Genomic DNA, 20139 nt, shown 5'->3' on the forward strand with positions numbered 1-20139 from the left:
TACCATTCTCATATGCAATATTCTCACCCCAATATAAATTAATCATAAATTAGCGATCTAGAGTCATAATGATAAATATACCAAAACTAACTGCAAAATAAATCATAAGATAGATAATGAGATTAATGAGTATGCTACATATGCTAACTATTATTACTAAATATATGATATAAAGACAATAATTTGTACATTGTTATGGATGAACGAATGCTAAACAAAAAGAATAAGGAAATAGCTGAAATTCAAGAACTGTGAGAGAATTTCATCATGATGGAAGGGATGAAAAGCTATCTACTGTATGAAAGATAATTTATAATACCAAAAAGTGAATTGATTGGACAATTTATTGAATAATTTATATTAAGTTTTCATCAACGGTATTTGGTTGGGTCTGCAAAATACTTTTGCTTTTGAAGTTGTATAAAGAAAAATGACATAAATATACTAAGTTTTCAGAAATAGTGAGAACTCAAATTACACATTTTGAGGCATTGTGGACTAAATATTTCCTCATATTTACAAATAATTGATAATAAAAATATCATTATGAATGTTATGATTTATATTTTATTTATATTGTGATTTAGTGTATAATTCATACTGTAATATCGTTATTAATAATGTTAGTTAGTGTTAAATTTTATTGTAATTTTACGTTTAATTAGTATTGTAATATCGTTTTTAATTGTTCTTGTAATTTCGTAATGTTTTAATATAATCAATATTGGTATCTATTTTAAGGTATTTGTAAGATCTATTTAAATGTATAACTTGTAAAAAATAATCCATAAAATATAATCATATATTATGAAATAAAGTAATCTATGTATAATATTTGATAATGATGAAAAATAAATTGTTTAATAGTAAAATAAATTGAGATAAAACTTAAGGGGTTAAATTTATAAAATGTTGGGGTTATAAATGAAATTATATAATTTGTTTTTTGGAAGTAACCGTTTGAAAACTTTCAATGATAAAAATGGTGGGACCTTCCTCAAAACAACTTATTTCTACAAGATGATTAAGAGGGTGTTTGGGATCGCTTTAAAAACAACTTTTTGACTTTTTACTTTTTCAAAAAGTCAAAAAAAATTTTGAAAAGTTGTTTGGAAAGTAAAAAAGATCTTTTGAAAACAACTTTTGCCTAAAGGGAAAAGAAGGTGATTCAAAAAGTCACAAAATCTGATTTTTGGAACTTTTGCCTTTTAAAAAGCAACTTTTGCATTTTTTATATCCAAACACATTATAAACATTTACTTTTGGAAAACGAACTTTTACAAAAAGTTCTTTTCTAAAAAGGACTTTTAAGGCTAGAAAAGATATCCCAAACACCCCCTAAAAGCTAACTTATTTCTACATCACTTTTTGAAAACTAGCCTACTTCTAAAAAAACTCATTTAAGAAAGATATAGGTGATGGAAATTTGACTTCCTTTTGGTTTTAATGGTGGTCTGGTGACGTTCCCTTTAAAGATAAGTTTCCATCTCTGTTCAAACTAGAGTCCAAAAAACATTCATCTGTTTTAGAGAGATGTTTCAAAACTAATGGGTGACTGAATTGTACTTGGAGCTGGAATAGATAACCGACAACTGCAACTGAAAGGGTGGAGCTGGTAGATTGTGTGAAGATACTTTCAGATTCAACCCTCGGAAGCTCAGGTGACTCTTGGTGTTGGCTTGGGGAACCCTCAGGGTTTTTCTCATTGAGTTCAATTAGGGCTATTTGGGATTCAAATTTTTGTACTCCACTTACTTATAAACATTTCTAGAATAATTGGGTTCCCATCAAACTCAATTTCTTTAGTTGGAGATCGATTCTAAACCATTTACCTTCCAAAACCAAGTTAGCAAAAAGGGGAGTCAGGTTGACATAGTTACTTGCGAGACTTATGGGCTTGAGGATGAGTCTTTCATTCACATTTTGTTGCAATGTACTTGGGTGAAAGAGATCTAGACTTTGCTCCAATTTTGGTGCAATTTGGACTTTTCCCATAATTATTCTCTTGGAGAGCTCTTATCCATCTCCCATGTTCATTGTCAATCTTCGACTCAAAAAAAGGTGACTCATTCGATGATCATGTCTGCTCTATGGTCAATTTTGAGAGCTAGAAACAACATGATTTTCAACAAAGTTCCCTCCTCTCCGGTTTGGGTGATTGAAGATATAAAGGCGACTGCATTTCTTTGGGTGAAAAATAAAAGGGAAAGGGATCTCCTTAAATTTGGTTTCGTGGTGTATTTTTCCATTTGTTGTATCTTAAACCTACATGTAGTGTTTTTTCCTCTTTTGTTCTGGCTTCTTGTTGCTTGCTAGAGGTTTAATAAATTTTTGATATTAGAAAAAATCCAGTTAAAGTAAATCAACCAAATGATTTCTATTAAACTCAACACTTCAAAAAAACAAATTAAAAAGAGGAACCTTGTTCTTGGGTTTTCTTTTCTTGGACCTGCAACTGATTCTTCATTCACCAAGAAGAAGGGGCGTGGGTTCTATCGATTTCTTTGAAGTTGAAATTGAGAGATACACGCATCAGAAAAGGGTGAGGCTTGAGAGACATAACCCTATGTCACTTAAATCTTCACCCATGTTCGCTATCATCTTCACGAAACCCTCTCGTCAAACTATGACAACCCTATAGCACCATCATCTTCATAGTCAATAAATGTATCTATTAATTTTTCCCCATTTGGAATCAAATTAAAGAAGCTTTGGTACCTTGTCTCCCCTACGATTTACATTTTTGTTTTTCAATACTCCCTAGCTAGGTACCATCTATAAATGATAAACCCACATAAGGACATGATTGGGAGATATATAGAGAAAGGGAAGTACATAGAGGAAAAGGGGAACGAACCTAAGAACCAGAGCAAGAATCAAAGCTCTCATCGTTTTTGATTTCATAGGAGAGCTACGGTGGGGTAGCCACAAACCGGAGAGTGAGAGTGAGGTGGAAGTGGTGGGCAGTGGAGGTCAGGGACGGAGTATTGGTGGTGATGTGGTAATGAAGAATAAATAGAGAAGGTGGTCGATGATTAACTCGGAGGTGGTGGCAAGTAATGCAGGCGACGACTAGGGAGGCGGAGGAGCAATAACTACAAAATTTTAGTATTGCCTAAACGATTGATTAGATTGAGGGTTTTACACTTTTACTTATAATTTACAGAAACGGACCCTCAAGTATATAGGTTTATCAACTTTGGTTTGAGGGCAAAAATGTCTTTTTATTATAGATTTTTGCAAAATTCCATTCCATACTATTAATATAGTTCAATACATATCGATGGAAGGCAAACGGGCAACAAGCTGCGCCGCTAGCCCTTTCTGGATGGCAAAACTAATTCTTTTGAAAAAAACATCTGTGGATCTAGGAAATATGACATTAGAATGCATGACCCGTTGGACTCTGTTGAGGAGCTCCACCGCCTCTGGTGCGAGAAAACCAAATGTATCAAATGCAAAAGGCACAAACACATGTTGATTTTCTATACATGCATTCTCGTGCTTTGCCACTTTACACGCAGCGGCTTTCAAAGCGGCATGCCCTGCTGTGAAACCCCCGCTCCTCAAACCAACGAGAGGAGAGACCTCAGTAAGATCCACACACGCGTGCTTCCCTCCTACCCATCCCAAGACCAAAATGTCAGCCGGTCTAAGTGTGGATCTTCCATCCTGCGGGTCCGTCAAAAAGTTCACTGGCGCTTCTTTATTCGCAGAAATACCAGCACGCCGACAAACATCAAATAGAACATCCCTAACCACATCATGTATGTACTTGAAACCAGGGAGCTCTCTACAATGAACTGCATGTTCCCCAAAGGTATCCAAACATGCCTTGCGGCAAACTGGGCATATCTCGTCAATTGGGAATAGAAGAATCATGAGGCGATAACAAATGATAGTTCGGTACTCCACAGGATACATATGCTGGCCAAGGCCATCAATAGGGATAGTTAGCAGAAAATCATGAGCATGAGGTGTCCGAAGACACTCAAATACTGCTTTCTGTCTAACAGACATGTCGAAGTCGACTTCCATATCTGTGACGATTTTGCTAAAAAGGGCACACGCCAATGCTTTTTGGGATTTAGGGGGGCGGTGTCCTTATTAGCGAAACCGCTACAGTCGAATCCCGGAATCGTATCGCGAAGACGGGTCAAAAGAATCGACCGTGCTTGATTTTAGTACCACAAATACCATCTATATAGTGATTTCTAAAGATATCCTGAATATGTCACCTTTTGGAAACCACAAGGACCATTTATGAAAAGCCTTTGGATAATCTAAATAGTCAGGCTGCTAAGTTTAAAAATCCATGGTTCAAATTTGTGATAAAAAGGAACTGGGGGATAACTTTCGGACAACAATCAATTAATTTGGATTAAACATACGATTTTCAATATACCACAGGGACTGAATTTGTAATTACTCGTATTTCAATTAAATAACACCCGTCGATAAGATTGGGTGATTGATAAACACTATCGTTTTGGTGAATTAAGTAATCGCAACCAAATCTATAAGTTATCTCTATTTCACACAAGATGCTACGAAAAAAAAAGAAAAAAAAAAGCACCAAACATATGTCCTTTTATATCCCCACAATTTCCTCCATCCAAAAGCTTTCCCAAAGCCATGGCATTCTTGTCCTCTCCTAATATCTTTCTTTATGGATTTCCTGCATTTGGGGGTCCTTCTGCAACTCCCTCTATTCACAGCATGGAGGACCAAAACCCCTCCTTCGTATATTCAACAAAGCTTTTCTTCTCATTTTCTGGTTTTACAATGTGCTTGGATGATTGTTACACGCTTTTGAACAGTGATCTTCGAAGATAAATATGTAACACAAAAGCATCAATTTTGAACTCGGTGTACATTTTCTGAAATTGATTCTTCATTTGAGAGTCATTGATTTTTATCATAGAGATAATTAATATATGAGGGAATGAGATATGAGTTGTTGCTTCGGAAGCAAGGATCCAGAATTCAATGAACAAAACGATTCGCCTTTGTCAAAATCAAAAGGAAACCCAAATTCTCAATCTCCTGGTCCTGGTACGTATGCATGCATGCAAGTTTCCATGTACATTTTTTATTTAAGGAAATAAATGAAAATTAGAATATCATTTCTAGCACCTTTTTGTTTTTGTAAAAATTCTACTTTTCTTCTTCGATCGATTTATTATATCACTAGGTATGTGACTCATGTATTACATGAATTTATTTAAAAGAAAAAACTAAATATAAAATTCTAAACATTTCAGAAGTTTGAATTTATAAGAAAAAATGAGAAAAATATTGAATTATAATAATAAAGTGTTTTTTTCTCTAAATTTAAACAAATAATTTATATAAATAAATAAAGGAAATTAATGAAGCTTTAATTTAGTAATTTTGAAATTAAAAGGAAAATTTATTAAGAAAATTAATATGTGTTTATTATTGCATTTAAATAGTATGTGGAATTACTAAAATAGAAAACTATAAAATAACATGTGGAATAAAAATTATTTTAAAATAACCACAAAATGACATTTGAAAATTTGAATGAGAGTGTGACATGTGACACAAAAACCTTTATTTATTAGAGTAGAAACGTCTTAAAATGTTAAACACACACGCATGAGTGAAGGGCGAGATTATATATATATTTCTTTGGTAATAAAAATTCTACTTTTCATCTTGATGAAACTGTTCATTTTTTAAGCCCAAAGAAAACGCTTAAAACGCTGATGTATTATGATTTGTGATAAAATAGATGAATTTTACAATTTAATAACCAAAACATATTTGTAATTGAAGTAAGCTCTTTTTTGTTTCAGTGACGTCAGGGCCTTTAAGTCAAGCGAATAATCAAGAACGTTCTGGTCCCTCTGCTGCGACTACTGCTCCGGCTACCATCAATACAAATGAAGACAATTATCACGTCATGGATAACTCCGCCCGTAATTTTGGTTTTCGGGAGGTGGCCATAGCCACCAAGAATTTCAGGCGAGAATGTCTTTTAGGTGAGAGCGCATTTGGAAAAGTTTATAAAGGAACTCTTCAGGGTAGTGGTCAGGTAATTATGTAAGCAATTAATGTCAAATGTTTTTTGGCTTGTGTGATTACAACTTAGAATAGAAATCTCTGACATGTATACATATTCTTTGTGTTAATTGATGATTGAAGGTTGTGGCTGTGAAGCAACTAGATAGACATGGAACAAAAGCAAACAAAGAGTTTCTTGTTGAAGTCACCAAGTTGAGTCAACTTCAACATCCAAATCTTGTCCAACTGATCGGGTATTGTGCTGATGGAGATCAGCGGATTCTCGTTTATGAATACATGCAAAGTGGGGGCCTCAAAGATCATATCCATGGTATTTTGTTTATCTTCTAGTAGACCTAAGACTTTTAACGAATCAAGAAAATGAACTTTGTGGAAAAACATATATCACATTTGGGTTCTCGAACAATTATAGATATTAAGAATTACTCTCTAATCATTCACTCACATCAGGGGAATAGAAGGCTTGCTATTAAATTTATTTCGTGTCGTAAAAAAATTCAGTTTGATTAAATGGAAGTGTTGTAACGGTTTATTAGTTACAAAAGCCAAGTAAGGTGATTTGAAAGTGTTGCGACGTGTAATTACGTACATAAACCACACGTTTACTATCAAAGACATTTTGAAATGAGATTTTATTGTCATTCTTTCTCTAATACTCTTTCTTTACACTGCAATTGATTGAATTTTTGTGGTTGTATACGATCATCATTTTTTTTACTTATGTGACAGAGGTTCCACCAGAGGGAAAGCCATTAGATTGGATCACAAGGATGAAAATAGCATCTGGAAGTGCACAAGCTATGGAATATTTACACGAGAAGGCAAATCCACCCATTCTCTATCGCAACTTCAAGTCATCAAACATTATGCTAGATGAAAACTTCAATCCAAAGCTCACAGATTATGGGCTCGTGAAACTTGAACTCGACTCTGGTAATACTATGCAACAAAGAATGGTTGCTACTGTTGGTTGTGCTCCAGAATATGAACAAAACGGTGAGCTCACACCCAAATCTGATGTTTACAGTTTTGGGATCGTTCTGCTCGAGCTCATTACTGGAAGAAAAGCACTAGATACCAATCTCCCGATAGACGAGCAAAATGTTGTCAACTGGGTAATACACTAATGCTCATCGACCTGTTTATATGTGATAATTACATCTCCAATGGTTAATCTCTTAAAAGTTTTTATTTTTGTTGCATTAGATTTCAATTAACCTTTGTTGATCAATAAATTAGTGTTATAAACTCACTCTAATTATTAACCTTTGAAAAAGTTTTTTCTTGCAATTAATTAATTTATCTTTATCTTTCTTATATGTTATATAAACTACCTTTAATATGATTTTTCAATTTTTAAGTCTACTTCATTTTTTTTTCAAGATATCATTATTTAATAAATAAAAAGGATTAAATAGCATGTTATGGTAATGTTTTCTAATCTTTGGTATTTGTATGATTTTCCAAAATTTTAAAAATTATTTGTTTATGATATAAATCTACATAAAATATATTCAAATATATTTTGTATATTTAATCCAATAGATTATACAAGAAATATATATATATATATATAAAACTAATATCTAAATGTAACTATTGTGTAAAATAAATTGTTAGGAAGTGTAAGGCCAAAGCTTTTCAAAAAATCTTTTATCTATAGGGAAGCTTTTTCAAATAGTAAAAAAAATCAAATAGTAAAAAGCTTTTGATATTGGAGATGCTCTTATGAAAAATTTAATTTCAGTTCCTTTTTTTAAAAAGTGGATAGTTGATGTCACTGAAACAGGCACAACCTTATTTCAGAGAGCCAAAGAGGTTTCCTGAAATGGCGGATCCACAGTTGCAAGGAGCATTTCCAGAGAGAAGTTTAAATCAAGCGGTTGGGGTGGCGGCCATGTGCGTGCAAGAGGAGCCATCTGTCCGGCCACTGATCTCCGATGTGGTGGCGACTCTTAGCTTCCTCACGGTGGCTCCACCATCACCGAAAACACATCCTGCTCCTGCTTCAACTAACGATCCACATGAGCAAAAAAGATCATCATCATCATCATCAAGAGAGGTTGAACAAGAGCATGAAGAAGCGTCTAGTCAGAACGATGGAACAGAAGAAGAAACTAGTTACACTGATTCCGAAGAAGAGTATGAAGAAAACCCTATTGGGAACAACAATAACAAGGTTGAGTATGATGATGATGATGGTAGTTGGTCATCGGAAAGTTTATATAACGAAGATGATTATGGTGAAGATGAAAGCCAACAAGAAGAAACGAGCTACAGATCGAAATCAAAACCCAAAAGCATCAAAAGGAAAGTTACATTTCAAACAGAAAGCATAAATGGGAGTAGAAATTCATCAAAAAGAAGCAGCAAGAGCTTCAAAACACATTCAGATAACAGTTTAAGGAAGAAAAGTGTGAATAGGAAATCGTCAAGAAACAAAAGGGTAGATGGAAATTTGAGCAAGAAAAGTCATGACGCATTTGATGATGATCAAAGTAGTAGTGAAACCAACCAATCAAATAACAAGTCCAACTCAAGAAGCAACAATAAAAGCAGCAACATGCATTCGAGCTCAAGAAGATCAAAAAGCAAGAAACTGCAAATTGTTGAAAGTAGTGACTCGTCATTTTCATCAAGTAGTGATGAAAGCAGTAGAAGGATCGTTACTTTTAATTGAACAAGAAAAACCTTCGGTGAACCGGAATTTGAAAGTTCAGTTTAGAATCAAGATGTTGAAACAAGGAATTGGTGTCGTCATTTGTATTTAAATTTAAGAGTACGGTTAGATTTGTAATATGGTTAGTTTTAGTTTTAAATACTAGTTGTATTACTATTAGGCTATTTTGTAGTAGAAAACAGCAACAAGTAGCAGTTATATCTTCCTTAATTACATTCGCAATTTGTCTTTCAATTATAAAGTAAAAACCCTTTTAGTAGCATCTTTTCTCCCCTGTTTTTGCCTATTAAAAAGCAAAGAACTAAGATGAATAGAGTGTGCACTACAATTAGAAAATAGCATTAACATGTAAGTCAAATAAGAGTTTTGAAACTAGAAAACAGAATCCAGGGCCATCAACTGAACGAAGAAATCAACCATGTCATCTTCAAGACACATAAACCCATAGGAAAGATAACTGAAAAATCGAAGGTAAAATCTATGAAATATTATCGATGAAAACTAAAAATAAAGCAAAATATGATAAAACATAATAGCTAGGGCTAGGGCTGAAAACGAACTGAACGAACACGAACAGGGCTTGTTCATGTTTGTTCGTTTAAGTTAGCCGAACGAATGAACGAATACGAATGGATAAACGAACGAGTTTTCTTGTTCATGTTCGTTCGTTTAACAAAATTTTGATTGTTCATGTTTGTTCGTTTATGTTCGTGAACATGCTAAACGAACATTAATGAACGAACATAAATGAACAAAGATAAAAAAACATAATTGAACATATATAAACACAGATGAACATCTAATATAGTAATGTAATCAAACACAATTAAGCATATATAAACATAAAAGGAACTTATATAAACGAACATAAATGAACCTAAACGAACATGATTGAACATGATTGAACGAACGAGATCATTGTTCATGTTTGTTTGTTTAACTAAACGAAGGAGAATTTGTGTTCATGTTCGTTCATTTATTAAATAAACGAACTTCCCATTAAACAGTTCGTTGAATGTTTAGTTCGTTTACAACCCTAGCTACAGCAAATGTAATTTAGTTTACTTGAAACTTATATTGGTAAGCATACCTACAAACGACAATATTAATGGATGCATTGAAAGTGATTGCAAATCATGGTGGTGGTAGCAGCAGCCGATGGTAGTTTGTGAAGGAAATAGTAGATATTGAGGAAGGTAAAAGTCGGTGGTGGTGGTGGTGGCGACGAGCAGTCGTATGCTTGGCGAATTGTTGAAATAAAGGTAAGTCGATAACAAAATGTTAATGAAATAGAGCTAAATAATCTAAACTATCTTAGAAAAAAGAAAGTACAATGACTAATATATTTGGAACTCTCCTCATGAAATGCAAATGGGGTGACGGGGTGTTCATGGTCCCATTTTTTCGGTTTTTAGGTCAAACCAAAGTCAAACCGTTAGTAATAATTGTCAATCAAAAACCGAAGCCGGACCATTGAAAATTAAAACTAAACTATTACTAATGGTTTGGCTCCGGTTTGCTTTTACAATTTGGGTTTTAGTCCCATTTGAGTCGAGCTCATTCAACTAATTTTGTCAAAAAAGAAATTTTGAAAGATTTTACTGAAAAGTGGTGTAACACCGTAAATTTTCAAATAAATTTTTCATAGAAATATTCAATTATCTCATTTCCAAAATCACAAAAAATCCCACAAACATTAAGTTATCAAAACACATGTCCCAAAAACTGTTTATAACACAAATCCAGGATCCTCAAAAACATATCTCCAACTCGTGTGTGTGTGTGTAAAATCAAGTTGGTGCCTTCCCGTGATCTTGAGATTACCTGAAACACATAACACATAACACGGTAAGCACGAAGCTTAGTTAGTTCCCCAAAATACCACACATATCTCATTAGCCTCTCATGGTTATGCACAAAATAAGACCATGCGGTCAATGTGTCTCAGTAGGACCCTCCGGTCCCACAACTTGGGTGGACCCTCCGGTCCTAACTCAGTAAGCTCAGAATAATGCATGGCATAAATCACATAGATATAATGCAGGATATCACAATACTCAATATAAGCACATAAGACCCTCCGGTCACACAAAGGTTACCACTCTAGGTAAGTATAGTGAGAAGACTCACCTCGTAATCAAGTAAGTAATAATCTCGTACATGAATCTCGAACTAGGCTCTGCCTAACACATAAGATAATAATCTCTAATCAACACTTAAATTACGACTCGAAACAAACTAGGTTAATCTCTCTCTCAAACTCATGGAATGGGTAAAAGACCATTTTACCCCTCCACGGTCCCCGTACTCCCTGCCTTGACCAAACCCTAAAGTCAACACTCGAGTCAACTGTCCATGTTGACTCGAATCGCCGAGTGCATCTATGTGACTCTCCGAGTTCCCCTTGTTCCTTCAAAACCTCGCGAAAACCCAACTCAACTCGTCGAGTTGTCCCGTCAACTCGTCGAGCTACTTATGTACAGACTCATCGGGGAAAACCCTAGCCGACTCATCGAGTCAGCTCTTTGACTCGTCGAGTCCCTAAGCCAAATTCTCATTCAGACGTTTCAAGGCAGATCTGTCATTCCAAACTCTAGATCTAGCCTCCCAATGGTCGAATTTCACGTAAAGCTTCGATCTTTGCGTTCATGCATGGCATGTTTGCTCCATAATGCCAAATAAAAGCTCTAACCAAGGTGTTAAGCACAATAACCCTTTATGGATGGATAAAGCTGGGACCTTTGGACTCTTTGGACCTCACAAGGTCCAGATCTGATGTCTCAATGCGTGGCAAGCACAAGTCATACCAAATCTCAAGGAATTATGGAAAAAGCCCCAAAAGTTTCTCATTAACAAGATCTAAACAACATGATGAGCAAGATGACGACTTTTACCTTCCAACAGAAGCTCTAAGTGAATGAATGTTGGATCTCACAGCCTTTCCTCGTTCCTTGCTTGAATCTCACTTCTCCTTCTTCCAATGCTTCACCAAAACACTCAAATATTAGCTCTATCACTCTCTCTTGGCTCAATGGCAGATTAGGGTTTCTCTCAGGGGAGTAGGGTAGCTGGTGAGGTGGAAATAAGGACATAAGTTTCCTTATATAGGCCCCAAACCCGGGGATTTAGGGATTCCTCACACAGCGCCCACTCGGCGAGTCGGCATCTCTGACTCGTCGCGTTGGTTATTTAACCCGCGTGCTCAAATCCAACGCTCGGCGAGTCAAACACACAACTCGCCGAGTCACTCATTAATTCCCAATAAATAAATAAACAAATGTAGTACCTGGGAGTCAGGATGTGTCACACCCCCAAACCAGAACGGCGGAAACGTTCGGGGCGGAGGACGTCATGCTCAATATCATAACCATAGTGAAGAAAGTAAACACAACCATCATAAATATAATTTAAAAGGTTACATCGTTTCAAAAGTATATGTTTCCAAATAAATTACATATGATGTCAAAATATAGCAAAAGAATCTACGCCTTAGCGTCTTGACTTCAGAAATCTTGTGGTTACCTGTTTTACTGATTACCTGAGAATACAAGTTGTTTTGAAAGAGGATCAGCATAAAGCTAGTGAGTTCATAAGCAATTTATGAATAAAAAATGAATGATGTTCCTTTTTGTTTGTTACAAGTTTATGTCCAGAAAATCCAATATTTTCTAAAGGGTTGTTATAGTCCTAACTGAACCAAAACTTAGTATATGTAAGTCAATCGTCATACTTATGTGTGTGTGTTGTTTTATATTTAAATAAAACTCCTTAAATTCCCGTGAACTGTGTGTTTTGCTAATTTATCATGTGAGATGTTATAACCATACTAAACTCGAAGACCTCGTACTCGACATTCTTCGGGCGTCGGAATGTCATGACACTTGTCACCCCAGACCTGGCGGTCTAGCTGTTGCAAGCAGCTTAGGTGCGGGTTTGTCAGACCCAATATAGATCTATACACAACTATCACGCTCTCCCTCCAAGAGATTCTGATTATAACAACAGAATTTACTATGGTACTTAAGAGTACCCCGAAGGAGAATGTCTCATAAATTTATTTATTAACAAGTTCACGTAGTGTGTAATGAAATACTTGTTTTGTAAGTCGATTGAGTTATTGTTTTCTTTGTCAAACGAAGTGCTCAAACTATACCTATTATAGTTTATCAAAAGTGTTGTGTGTTTGAATGAAACCTTGTTATGCATGTCTTTGTATTTCCATAAAATGACATTTAAAATACTAAGTGTAAATCGTACACACCTTGCTCAGCATGTTACAAGGTGTGAATAACTCTTAAACATGTATTTGACACTTTTACCCTTGACTGTCACTGTTTTAGAATATTTATAGAAAAATCATCGTAAGTCGAAAACTGAATCCGTAAACTCTGAGCATTTGGAAAAAGAGTTTACTGTATCCATAAATTTTCCTATAATTTTTGGTGGTCTCAAACCAGGGTGAAAATGTTCATCTTCACAACCTGGTCCGACTTTGATGCTGCAGTGATAGGCAGTTTTGTAAAAATAACCATAAATTGTAGAAAAATCGTATGGAGAGGTTCAAGTAGTCATTTTAAAGGTATAAACCTGAACCACATGCATATTAAAGAGTTTTGAAAAATATTAAGTTTAAGTTGGGTAAAACAGTTCGTGAACAGGTCATAACTTTTCTGTTGTAAGCTGTCAAGTTAAGTTTCAAATATGTTTTGGTGTTTTAACTTGTATTCCCCCCCTGAAAACTAAAGAAAACGGGAAAATGTAGGGTTATGAACTCACCTTGAGTGATTTCTAAAAGAGTGGAAGGTTAAAGTCGAGGAGTATCAAGTCAAGAACACTTGATGAACACGTGGAAGCTTGGATGATCCTAAGAACGATTTTTGGTGTTAAGATATGAGTCGATTATCCAAGAGTGTTATGAAATTATGGAATAACACTTGAGTTTAGATGGAATACTTACCAAAAAGTGAAGTAGTAGCTCAAGAACACTAGCCCAAAGTGGTGGGAAGTAGAGAGAAAAGAAGCTTTCTTGAGGTGGTTTGAGAAGTGTAAGTGTTTGAAATGATCAAGTAAGCCAAGAAATCCTCCAGGGATTTCTATATATATTGAAGGTTGCTGGAGCAACTTGTAAGTTTGAAGTGATGTTTGCCTTGGTTTGTGTGATGTGGATAAGGTTGGCTTATGAGAGGATGACACATGGAGGCAAGTGGGCACACTTGACCCACTTGTGGGGTAGAATACTCCCCTTATTATAAAATAATGATTTTTAAATAATAATCCTTGAAAAATAAATAAAATATGAGTTTTGGGGGTTAAAAATGGTAAAAATATGAATTTGGTGAAAAAATCCTGTCAAAAACGTCAAAAACGGGCTTAGGAAGCGAAAGTAGTCGAAAACCGGGCATTATGGACCGAACCTGCGAGGTTCGGCTCTTAGAAGGTGAGAACCGAGAGGGAAGGAGAAGGAACCGAGATAAGGGAGAAGGGACCGAAGGTGCGAGGGGGGAACCGAAGGTGCGAGGGTCTCGGTCCGAAATGTGAGGGAGGCGAAATAGGCCGAGCCCTCGGTCTATTTCGGTTGTATCAAGGTTCGGTCCTACTGAGGCTCGGTCCGAGGAGGGTAGTTCGCTTCTGACAAGTTCGCCTCTGACATCTTCGGTTCTGAGAGGGTTCGGCTCCTAAGAGGGGTTTCGGTTCCTAAGAAGGGTTTCGGTTCCTAAGAAAGGTTTCGGCCCTAATTAGCCGTTTTTCGATATAACTCTCCGTTTCAAGCGGTTTTTGGCCAAGTTAAGGGTCGGGATGACTATAAAAAGTTAAGAGAGATTTTGAGAGAGATTTGGGAGAGATTTCACATACTTGGAGAGATTTGGGAGAGATTTCACATACTTGGAGAGATTTGGGAGAGATTTCACATACTTGGAGAGATTTCACATACTTGGAGAGATTTAGGAGATATTTCACATACTTGGAGAGATTTGGGAGAGATTTCACATACTTGGAGAGATTTCACATACTTGGAGAGATTTGGGAGAGATTTAATATTAGCCACTATTATCGTATAATCTCGTAATGCAAGGTTCGTGAACCCCGTTATGCTTCGTTTATGATTGTTTTAAGTCCCTGAAAGGGTCCTTAGTCGTGTTTTGATGCGTTTAACTCCCTTGTTAGGGTTTTTACATGGCTAAACACATAGATTCTTCGAGACACTTGAATTCTTGACATACAAATGCACATTTTTTATACATAGAATAACTTTTAGCATACAAGTACTAATTAAGTTTGACCGGTTTGACTTGTTGACTTTGACTTTGACTTGAATTTGACGGTTGTCACATTATCCCCCCGTTAGAAGGAATTTCGTCCCGAAATTTGCAAAAACTGTGTGACTTCAAGGGTTGGGGAATAGATGTGGGTACTTTTGTTTCATTTGGTCCTCACGTTCCCAAGTAAATTCGGGTCCTCGCTTGGCATTCCACCGGACCTTTACGATGGGAATGCGGCTTTGTTTCGTCGATTTGACCTCCCGGTCCATGATTTCAACAGGTTCCTCTACGAAGTGGAGGTTATCATTAATCTCAATTTCTTCCAAAGGAATGAAGAGGGTCTCATCAGACAAACATTTCTTCAGGTTTGACACATGAAAGGTAGGATGAACGTGATTAAGTTCCTGTGGTAATCGTAGTTTGTATGCCACCGGGCCAATCCTGGCGAGGATTTCGAATGGCCCGATATACTTAGGATTTAGTTTCCCACGTTTTCCGAAACGTATTAATCCCTTCCAAGGTGATACTTTTAGAAGTACTCGATCCCCAACTTGGAACTCCAAAGGTTTTTGTCTCTTATCTGTGTAGCTCTTTTGTCGGTCTTGCGAAGCCTTCATTCGTTCTCGAATTTGGACGATCTTTTCAGTTGTTTCCCTTATGATCTCTGGGCCAGTGAGTGCGCTGTTAGGGACTTGCCCTCTTGCTAGTTGCGTATCGCCCACCTCAGCCCAGCACAGGGGTGATCTGCACTTACGGCCATAGAGGGCTTCGAACGGAGCAACTTTGATGCTAGTGTGATAACTATTATTATATGAGAATTCGATAAGAGGTAAATGGACATCCCATGCCTTACCACAGTCTATCACACAAGCTCTTAGCATGCCCTCTAACGTCTGAATGGTTCTTTCACTCTGCCCGTCAGTCTGTGGGTGGTAGGATGTACTCATGTCCAGCCTAGTTCCCATAGACTTCTGCAGTGATTGCCAGAATCGTGATGTGAACCGACTATCTCTATCGGAGATAATGGATATCGGTACTCCGTGAAGGCGCACTATTTATTTAATGTAGATCCTTGTCAGTTTCTCCATTTTGTCTGTCTCTTTTATTGGTAGGAAGTGTGCGGATTTGGTTAATCTGTCAACGATTACCCAAATGGTGTCAAGTCCACCCGATGTCTTGGGTAACTTGGTAATGAAATCCATCGTAATCCGCCCCCACTTCCACTCGGTTATCTCTGGTTGTTGAAGTAGTCCTGAGGGCTTTTGATACTCTACCTTAACCTTGGCACAAGTCAGGCACTTGCCCACAAAGGTAGCTATTTCGGCTTTCATGTTTGGCCACCAATACAACTTCTTGAGGTCTAAGTACATCTTGTCTGAGCCGGGATGCACGGAGTAGCGAGTTTTATGACCTTCGTTCATGACAACGTCCCTGAATCCACCAAATTTTGGTGTCTAGATCTGGTTCATGAAACAACGAACGCCGTCATCCCTGACTTCAAGATTTTTGTTCATGCCTCTCAACGCTTCACCTGTCACGTTTTCTGGCTTCAAGGCTTCTTCCTGAGCCTCTTTGATTTGTTCGGACAGGTGGGAATGGATGGTCATGGTTAACGCCTTTACTCGGCGGCCCGAGTATTCTTTTTTGCTCAAGGCGTCTGCAACCACGTTGGCTTTTCCGGGGTGATAACGAATCTCACATTCGTAATCGTTTAGTAATTCCACCCATCGTCTTTGTCTCATGTTGAGTTCTTTTTGATTGAGGATATGCTGAAGGCTTTTGTGATCGGTGAAGATGGTGCACTTAGTGCCGTAGAGGTAATGTCTCCAGATTTTTAGGGCAAAAACTAATGCTCCTAATTCAAGATCATGCGTCGTGTAGTTTACCTCGTGTGTCTTCAATTGTCTTGTGGCGTAGGCAATGACCTTTCCTCGTTGCATTAACACACATCCTAGACCTTGGTTTGACGCATCGCAATAAACCACAAAGTCCTCGGTTCCATCTGGTAAGGACAAGATCGGAGCACTGCACAGAGTTCGTTTCAGTGTTTGGAACGCAGCCTCTTGCTTATCCCCCCAGACGAAAGTCACTCCTTTTTGAGTCAAGGTGGTGAGTGGTTTTGTGATTTTGGAGAAGTTCTGAATGAATCTTCGATAGTAACCGACGAGTCCTAAAAATTGTCGGATCTCCTTGGGTGTTCTTGGTGCTGCTCAGCTTTCAATCGCCTTGATCTTTGAAGGGTCCACATGGATTCCTTCCTTGCTGACTACATGTCCGAGGAAATTCACCTCTTGAATCCAGAACTCACACTTTGAGAACTTTGCGTATAATTTCTCCGCCCTCAGTGTCTCCAGGACTTGACGTAAATGTTAGATGTGTTCTTCCTTACCTCGGGAGTAGACTAGTATATCATCAATGAAAAGAATCACGAACTTGTCTAAGTAAGGTCGACACACCCGATTCATCAGGTCTATAAACGATGCGGGTGCATTTGTTCATCCGAAAGGCATCACTACAAATTCATAGTGACCATAGCGCGTTCTGAAAGCTGTCTTGTGAATACCCTCCTCCTGAACTCGTAGTTGATGGTACCCAGATCTAAGGTCAATCTTTGAGAAGAAACTTGCTCCTTGTAGATGGTCAAAGAGGTCATCGATTCGAGGCAAAGGGTATTGGTTTTTAATGGTGAGTTTGTTTAATTCCCGGTAGTCAATTCACATGCGGAACGATCCGTCCTTCTTCTTGACGAACAAAACCAGTGCACCCCAAGGCGAGAAGCTTGGTCTAATGAAACCTTTGCTCATCAGTTCATTTAGTTGACTGGACAGTTCCTGCATTTCGGCCGGGGCTAGGCGATATGGCGACTTGGCTACGGGGGTAGCTCCAGGAATTAAGTCGATTCGGAATTCGACTTGTCGAGGAGGGGGCACTCCTGGAAGGTCTTCCGGGAATACATTGGGGAAATTACAGACCTTCAGAATGTCCTTAATGTCTTTCACTCCTTGTTCCTTGTCTACGACGTGGGCTAGGAAGGCGTGGTACTTCTTGCGGAGATACTTTTGAGCCTTGACACAAGAGATGATCTGAAAGTTTGAACTAGGTTTGTCGCCATAGACAACGAGAGTTTCGCCACTTGGAAGATTAAGGCGAACGGCCTTTTCGTGACATAGGATTTCAGCATGGTGAGGGCATAACCAATCCATGCCAATGATAACATCAAAACTTTTTATGGTGACCGGCATAAGGTCGATTTGGAAAGAGTGATTGTTTAAGGTGAGGGTACACCCGATGTAAATGTCGTTAGTGTTCTCTGTTTTTCTATTAGCCATTTCTACGGTGAATGTGTCTTTTAGTGTTTGTGGTGTTTGATTTCTCCGCGCCACTATCGAAAAGAATGCATGCATATGTATTGTTGAGGAGGAACGTACCGGTATCCACAGTTGGATCTGCGACGGCTTCCTCATGACCTATCTCCAGAACTCTGCCCACTTCGTCGGGGTTGGGGTTTCTTGCCTTTGGGCAGTTACGCTTGAAGTGTCCTGCTTCTCCACATCCATAGCAGGTTCGGCTGGCTCCGGCATTGGCAGCTTGTGCGTTCGGTTGGGCCGGAGTTCTACAAAACTGGGCGGTGTGCCCCTTTTTGTTACAGTTGGTGCAATGCATTTCACGGTATGCACCTTTGTGGTGATAGCTGCACTTGTTGCACTTGGGTAGGTTCCCGACGTATTGCCTTATCGGAGTTGGGTTGGTAGTGGTTGTGGCAGCGTGCACAGCAACCACTTGTTGTTTCTTGGCAGGGTCTTGAGCAGGTTGGCCCTTCTTCTTATCCCAGAACTTCCTTTTGTTACTTCCCCCTTTTGCTTGCTCGGAGGTGGTCGTCACAGTGCCATGGTTGGCTTTATGGTCGATGAGTTGCTGTGCCAGTTCCTTGGCACTGTCAAAGGTAATTGGCTTTGAGGCCAATACGTTTCCATGAATTTGGGAAGATAATCCCCATATGTACCTTTCCACTTTCTTGCTTTCAGTAGGAACCATCTCGGGACACAGCCTGGCTAGATCGCTGAACCTTGAGGTGTACGACAGGATGTCAGAGCCTGTCATTTTGAGACCCCAAAATTCTTCTTCCAGCTTCTATATCTCACCCCTGGGGCAGTACTCCTTCATTAACATGGTTTTCAGATCTTCCCATGTTATCAAATTAGCCACCGGGAGCGTTAGTGCCTTGACGTGGCCCTTCCACCAGGTGAGGGCCCTTTCAGAGAATGTGCATGCAGCAAATTTGACCTTGCTGGCTTCAGGGCATGCGCATATTTCGAAAATGGTCTCGGTTTTCTCGAACCATTGTAGCAACGCTATGACACCTCCGCTTCCGTTGAAGGTTTTGGTCTTGCCGTTAGTAAAGTCTTTGTAGGTACACTCTCTCGAGCGTCCCTGGACGTCCCCGTTATTAGAATTTGAGGCACCAATACCCGCACCTCCTGAATTACTGGGGTTGATTTGGGCTATCGTGACTGCCACTGCGGCCGTCACGGCAGCCTGGAATATTGTTGGGTCGAACTGAGGGGGTGGTGGAGGTGGTGGTGGCGCAGTAGCTCCTGCGGCGGCGCCGCGTCTAGGATTTCTACGGGGTGGCATTTTCTGCCATATCAAGAATGAAAAGACAATAAGTCTTTGATAATACTCGCAAGTCGAGAGTTAAAACTAAACATTATTAGTTCTTTATATGCATCATGATTCCGACTTGTAAAGATTTTGTATAAATCCATTCATACTAGAAGTCTATAGATAATGAAATATGGACTTTATGAATGCTGATAGTTTTGTTCCACATGAAATGTCTGTAATAGAATCCATACCGGGCCCATCCAACGATCGTTTGAGGTATAATATTTATATATAATTAAGATTAAATAAACTTTCGAATCTAATGGGTCTGCCCTGGGCCCACAACCAAACAAGGAACATGATCCAAGGCGGAACCACCATCTCTAGGTCGACATGGTCTTAAATATATATAACTTTGATTTATACACCAAACTATCATAAATCGGACACCAGTAAATTTAATCTGAAAATAGCTCATGTTATGAATCTGATGTAGTCAAGCAAATAGCGTGTCAATTTCATTGATATAACTTAGTATACAAT

At 38.1% G+C, this 20139-nt stretch overlaps 1 protein-coding gene across 1 annotated transcript; it reads left to right on the top strand.

Moving 5' to 3' along the window:
- Positions 1–4645: 4645 nt before the first annotated feature.
- On the top strand, positions 4646–8831 carry LOC145137606 (putative serine/threonine-protein kinase PBL7). Its single transcript, XM_079071734.1, has 5 exons — positions 4646–5055; positions 5823–6061; positions 6172–6361; positions 6781–7166; positions 7841–8831. Exons 1-5 carry the CDS (start codon positions 4953–4955, stop codon positions 8729–8731), a joined length of 1809 nt encoding a protein of 602 aa, XP_078927860.1. The 5' UTR covers positions 4646–4952; the 3' UTR covers positions 8732–8831.
- Positions 8832–20139: the final 11308 nt, after the last annotated feature.

This window comes from Lactuca virosa, chromosome 9 (assembly GCF_052849685.1).
Source record: "Lactuca virosa cultivar CGN04683 chromosome 9, Lactuca_virosa_CGN04683_v6, whole genome shotgun sequence".
Classification (NCBI taxonomy): Eukaryota; Viridiplantae; Streptophyta; class Magnoliopsida; order Asterales; family Asteraceae; genus Lactuca; species Lactuca virosa.

Bases quoted from the DNA above. Each gene is read 5' to 3' on its own strand.
- LOC145137606 (XM_079071734.1), top strand. From the start codon at position 4,953: ATGAGTTGTTGCTTCGGAAGCAAGGATCCAGAATTCAATGAACAAAAC. The intron at 6,062-6,171 runs GTAATTATGTAA...TGATGATTGAAG, and splicing joins CTCTTCAGGGTAGTGGTCAG to GTTGTGGCTGTGAAGCAACT. The intron at 7,167-7,840 runs GTAATACACTAA...TCACTGAAACAG, and splicing joins AGCAAAATGTTGTCAACTGG to GCACAACCTTATTTCAGAGA.